We start from the raw sequence: 6,000 nt of genomic DNA on the forward strand, positions 1-6,000 counted from the left end.
GGATTTTTTTTAAAAAATTTTTTTGTATTTCTAACTTACAGTACATGACAAGGCCACACTAACAGCAGAAAGCACAACCATACCAGCAGGGGGCAGTGTGACACTGACCTGTGATGTGAAGGAATCTACTGACTTAAAATATGAGTGGTTCAGACAAACGTCATCTGAAGAAAAGTCCATAATAACTGATGAATCAGGCAGAGTGATCTCTGTGTCTGAAGGAGGCACGTACACCTGTAGAGCTGAAGGGGAAAATATCATCATTACAGAAAGTGACTCAGTCACGGTTCAGGAAACTGGTGAGTTTGAACATTTCACTTGAACTAAAACATTTTTTCTGTTATTATTGTTTTTGTTGTTGTTGTTGTATTTGAGGTATTTTTAAAGACAAATCAGAATTTATTCACATAATTATGATAAAAGCTGCTGCTGGAAACAACTTTTTCTATTATCTTTTTTTTTGTTCCCTGTTTTTATTTTGTTGTTGTTTCTTTTCTTCTTCTTTTTTTAACAATATTTGTTTGTTGAACAGTTTCGGCTGTTGTGAAACTGCAGCACAGCTGGTCTCAGATATTCACTGGTGAGACAATCACTCTCAGATGTGAGATTCAGGGAGGGGAAGGAGCTCAGTGGACGTATGAATGGAGAGCAGCCAAGTTAAACACACCTCCAACATCCAATGAATACAGAATCATCAGAGCTACTGAGTCTGTCAGTGGAGGATACAGCTGCCGGGGCAGAAGGGACTATTTCTTCTCAGAGTGGAGTGATATCATCACACTGACTGTATCATGTAAGATCTTTCATCCAGAGTGTCTAAATAAGGAAAAAGCACTTCTTTTTTCTTACAGCTTTATAACTGTCTTTCATGTTGGTCAGTAAAATGTTTAGTTTTTATTCCCATATGGAAAAGATATATATAAATCTTATAAAGTTTGTATCTGTCTTGTGTGAAACTTGTATGAAAAGCATACAAGAGTAAAAACAGATATAAGATCCCTTGAAAAATTATATAATGAAACTTGTATGTTTTGGATACTTACTAAAACAATATATGAAAGTAATGAGAAAGTGGCCACTTTCATGAGTAAATCATGTAAGCCTTATATGATTTACTCATGAAAGTGGCCACTTTCATGAGTTAAGTCATATAAGTTTTTACTATTCCTTTTCCATATGGGTTCCAACAACAAAAACCTGAACAGCAGCTTTTTATTCACAGTGAAGAAATATAGGATGCTGGAAAATGACACAGACCTTAGTGTGGGAACCGTGTCACTGATGACTGATGGTCACAGTTCTCTAACAATAACAGAAACCTACAGTGCTTTGAATCTCCTTGTTTTCCGTGTGTTAAATGCTGTGTTTGTATTTAATCTGATTTTATTATTATAGCCAAATAACAAGGATAATGATCCACTGATGTTGGCACATAGGCTCCGTATAAATATGATGCAGCTTCCTCAGGAATAATAGACACCGTTCAGTGTAGCGTCACTTTTAGTGTAATATTAAAGAAAAATGCAGAGAGGACACAAAACCTCTAAAAGTTATTTGTTTGTGCATCATTGATCATTTCTATAACAAAGTCCTTCGTGAAACAATCTGACAATCTGATGAACTTTTTCCTTTAATTACAACAGCAAGTAAACCCAGAGCCACACTGACAGCACACAGTTCAGTCATACCAGTAGGGGGCAGTGTGACACTGAGCTGCTCTGTGGAGGGCTCTGCTGGCTGGAAGTTTGACTGGTTCAGGCGTGATTCAGAGTTTTCTGGAGCTCAGAAAATAGGAGCTGGAACATCAGAGCACACGATCAGTATTTCAGAAGGAGGCATCTATTACTGCAGAGGAGGGAGAGGAGATCCAGTTTTCTCCACAGAGGACAGTGCTCCAGTTACAATTCAGAAACAAGGTGAGGCACAAATAATTAAAAGTAAGACTTGATAACTGTCAATTATATATATACATATTATTCCATCTTGATTTTTTATTTGAAATATTTGTGTTTGTTTATTTGTTTGTTGAACAGTTTTAGCTGCTGTGAAACTGCAGCACAGCTGGTCTCAGATATTCACTGGTGAGACAATCACTCTCAGATGTGAGATTCAGGGAGGTGAAGGAAAGGTGTGGAAATATGAATGGACAGCACCCAACACAAACAGCCCTCCAACATCCAGTGAATACGGGATCAGCAGATTTTCAGTGTCCCACAGTGGATACTACTCATGTCGGGGTAGCAGTGACTATCTCTTAACAGGATGGAGTGATGCCTTCAGACTGAGAGTTTCATGTGAGTTGGACCATGATTCATGCTGACATTTCATGTTTTAATGTTTACATCTGTCTACTACTCTTTGGTGTTCATTCAAAACTGAACTGGTATTTGAAGTTTGAATATTTATTTTGTTATTAATTAATTAATTTTGTTATTGTTATTTTCCCTGAACTAAATGATAATATGATGTATGTTTTCCTTTATCTTCAACAGCAAGTAAACCCAGAGCTACACTGACAGCACAAAGTTCAGTCATACCAGCAGGGGGCAGTGTGACACTGAGCTGCTCTGTGGAGGGCTCTGCTGGCTGGAAGTTTGACTGGTTCAGACGTGATTCAGTCTCTTCTAAATTTCAGCTCATGAGAGGAAATGAAGGAAAAACAGTTATTCATGTCTCACAAGGAGGTCTGTACCACTGCAGAGGAGGGAGAGGAGATCCAGCTTTCTACACAGAGGACAGCAGTGACGTCACAGTTACAGAAACTCGTGAGATTAATAATTTTATTGCTGCCAAACTGAGAGATGTTATTTTGTGTTCTGTGCTAACAATTTTATTCAACAACGGTTAGTTAATTAAACTTGAGATGAGAGACAACTCCTGACAAATAGAAGATTCCGTCTTTTTTTTTTTTATCTTCATGTTTCTTTTTGTCTCTAACTGGATATTTTCCTGTGAACAGTTCCCAGTAAGCCCACTGTGACCCTGCAGCCATCCTGGACTCAGATATACAGCGGTGAGACAGTCACTGTCAGATGTGAGATTCAGGGAGGGGAAGGAGCTCAGTGGACGTATGAATGGAGAGCAGCCAAGTTAAACACACGTCCAACATCCAATGAATACAGAATCATCAGAGCTACTGAGTCTGACAGTGGAGGATACAGCTGCCGGGGCAGAAGGGACTATTTCTTCTCAGAGTGGAGTGATATCATCACACTGACTGTATCATGTAAGATCTTTCATCCAGAGTGTCTAAATAAGGAAAAAGCATTTTTTTTCTCACAGCTTTATAACTGTCTTTCATGTTGGTCAGTAAAATGTTTAGTTTTTATTCCAACAACAAAAACCTGAACAGCAGCTTTTTATTCACAGTGAAGAGAACAAAACATATGAGAGTAACTTCTCTGCTGTGCAGCTCTAATACATGAAAGATGAAATGCAGAACAAATGCTGGATCTGTCTCAGCTGCTCCACCACATCCACTAAGAAACATTAAATCCACTGATTGTTCCTCATGTGTGTTTTTAACTTATAACTGCAGCAAATTAAATATGAAAGATTAGTGTTGTGTTTGTGTGATAGTTGTACAGTTTGTTGTAGCTTCACCATTAAAGTTATGTGATATTTATTATTTACATATTTCCACCAAGTTATTTAAACTGGTTTGATTCAGTCATTGACTTTTGTTCTTTTTCTAAACTGAACTGCAGATAAACCAAAGGCCAAACTGAGAGCTGATAACACAGCTGTTCCAGTAGGGGGCAGTGTGACCCTGACCTGCTCTGTGAACCCATCATCATCATCTGGATGGAAATACTACTGGTACAGAGATGAGAAATCCTCTGAAGCCCTGACCACACAAGATGCAGTTTTCCACTCAAATGGACAAATCAGTGTCTCACAGGAAGGACTCTACAGGTGCAGAGGAGGAAGAGGAAACCCAGTTTACTACACAGAGGACAGCCAGTCAGTCAGGATTGGGAAAACTGGTGAGTTCAAAGTTAATGAACCCCAAATCACTACCTGATGAAAAGTATCTGAAAATTGACCCCTTTTGTCATTCATTTGTTCATTTCCTGAATACATACAGTCCCAATCAGGCCTGTTGTGACTCTGTATCCAAACTGGTCTGAGATATGCAGAGGAGAGACGATCACTGTCAGATGTGAGATCCATGGAGGAGACACTGAGTGGGATTATGAGTGGGAAACAAACAGCATGATAAAAGCTCCAAATCAAAATGAATACAGGATTAGATCTGCTTCATCATACAACAGTGGAAACTATCGCTGTAAGGGCAGAATGAAAAGTTCACAGCATGAAACAACAGAGTGGAGTGATTCAGTCACACTGACAGTTTCTGACAGTAAGTAGAGTCATAGTTCATTTAACCTGGAAATAGAAACAGTTTGTAAAAACGTGTTTTTATTAGTACATGTTGAGATATTTGACATGTTTAGATAGTCTCACTCTGAAAGTTCATCATAAATATTTGTGAGTCAACATTTTAGTGACATTGAATTCAGAGTTAAGAGACGAAACATTGAGAGAAAATCTTTGTTGAACAGATAAACTCCGTCCTGTCCTCACTGTGTCTCCATCATGGCTGAGTCCTGGAGCCTCAGTAACTCTGAACTGTGAGGTTGAACATCCGTCTGCAGGATGGAGCTTCTACTGGTATAAAGCTGTTCCTGATCGATCAGAGAAATCCTCCAGTTATGAGCTGCTACCTGATGGCAGTGGGACTGCAAACAACTCCTACATCATTCATGGACAGACACACACAGCAGGATATGTGTGTAGAGCTGGAAGAGGAGACCCAGAGTATCACACTGATCACAGTCGACCAAAGTTTGTCTGGTCTGCAGGTCAGTTTGTTTCTCTGTTGTTTACCTCCAAAGGTCACCCAAAGGAGAATTGAATCTTTTCATTTCTGATTGTGATTAAAGTCTTTATTTAAAACTTGTTTAATGTTTAGCTCAGGCAGCAGTCTGACCTGTGTCCCTTTGCTGCTTGTCTTCCCCTTTCACTCTCCCTGCTTTCCTGTCTCTCTACACTGTCACTATCAAAAAAAGTAAGAAGCTTTGTGTTTATTAATTGTAATTATTTTAACTTAGATAAAAGTGAATGTACAGATAAAACAGCCAAAAATACGAAATTTTTAAAAAAAGATCAAGAGAGAATGTTAACTAGTTAACGGCTCTGACAAATATGAGGAAAACACTGACAGATAAGCAGATAGGTAATCGTTGCCATTAAAAAAATAAAAATCCTAACATCTGTGAGCTTTGTCTCTTCACTGCATGTTGTTTCCAGATGTTCATTCAGCAGCGTCTCTCATAGTGAGTCCTGACAGAGTGCAACACTTCACCTCTGACTCTGTCTCACTGACCTGTGAGGGAAACTTCACTGAGTGGAGAGTGAGGAAGTTATCTGAGGACGGCCGACTGTACTCTGTCTGTAGGAGAATGACTGGATCCACATGTGACATCAACACATCAAAGTCAGATACTGCAGTGTACTGGTGTGAGTCTGGATCAGGAGAGTTCAGCAGTGCAGTCAACATCACTGTACAGAGTATGTTATTATACATTTACTTCTTGGATTTTAATGATTTAGACGTCACATGAACTTTTGTCCCACCTTTGCTGTATGTGAAGTTATTTCATGTGGGAAAAATAAAACACACAGTATTTAAATACACAAGATCAGATCTTAATGATGAAAAACATTTGTACAATCTGTTCTTATTAGTGTTTGTCAGCTTTTTCTCAAAGTGTGCACCAGCTGATGTGACTGAAACAATTGTGTGTGATTGTTTCACAGATGATGGTAATGGTCCTATCCTGGTGAGTCCTGTTCATCCTGTGACTGAGGGAGCTTCTGTTAGTCTGAGCTGCAGTTTGAGAACACAAAAAATACTTTCCAATGTGTTTTTCTATCACAATGACAAACTTATTCAAAATGATACCCGAGGGGAGCTGAAGATCTCTGCAGTGTCAA

The 6,000-nt window shown here is 38.9% G+C and overlaps 2 protein-coding genes across 2 annotated transcripts in view; both read left to right on the top strand.

Moving 5' to 3' along the window:
* Positions 1–6,000, top strand: part of LOC146522274 (basement membrane-specific heparan sulfate proteoglycan core protein-like) — a 276,185-nt gene that overhangs the window by 160,494 nt on the left and 109,691 nt on the right. Inside the window, exons 21-26 of the mRNA XM_085154129.1 lie at positions 42–299; positions 533–793; positions 1,644–1,916; positions 2,034–2,294; positions 2,493–2,765; positions 2,960–3,226. Coding sequence (XP_085010255.1) covers positions 42–299; positions 533–793; positions 1,644–1,916; positions 2,034–2,294; positions 2,493–2,765; positions 2,960–3,226 — 1,593 coding nt within the window. The remainder of the gene's footprint in view (positions 1–41; positions 300–532; positions 794–1,643; positions 1,917–2,033; positions 2,295–2,492; positions 2,766–2,959; positions 3,227–6,000) is intronic.
* LOC146522282 (uncharacterized) overlaps positions 5,314–6,000 on the top strand; it is a 10,083-nt gene continuing 9,396 nt past the window's right edge. The window contains exons 1-2 of the mRNA XM_085153737.1: positions 5,314–5,574; positions 5,824–6,000. The exon at positions 5,824–6,000 is cut by the window's right edge and continues 72 nt beyond it. Coding sequence (XP_085009863.1) covers positions 5,466–5,574; positions 5,824–6,000 — 286 coding nt within the window. The 5' untranslated portion in view covers positions 5,314–5,465. The remainder of the gene's footprint in view (positions 5,575–5,823) is intronic.

This window comes from Neolamprologus multifasciatus, chromosome 3 (assembly GCF_963576455.1).
Source record: "Neolamprologus multifasciatus chromosome 3, fNeoMul1.2, whole genome shotgun sequence".
Taxonomy (NCBI): domain Eukaryota; kingdom Metazoa; phylum Chordata; class Actinopteri; order Cichliformes; family Cichlidae; genus Neolamprologus; species Neolamprologus multifasciatus.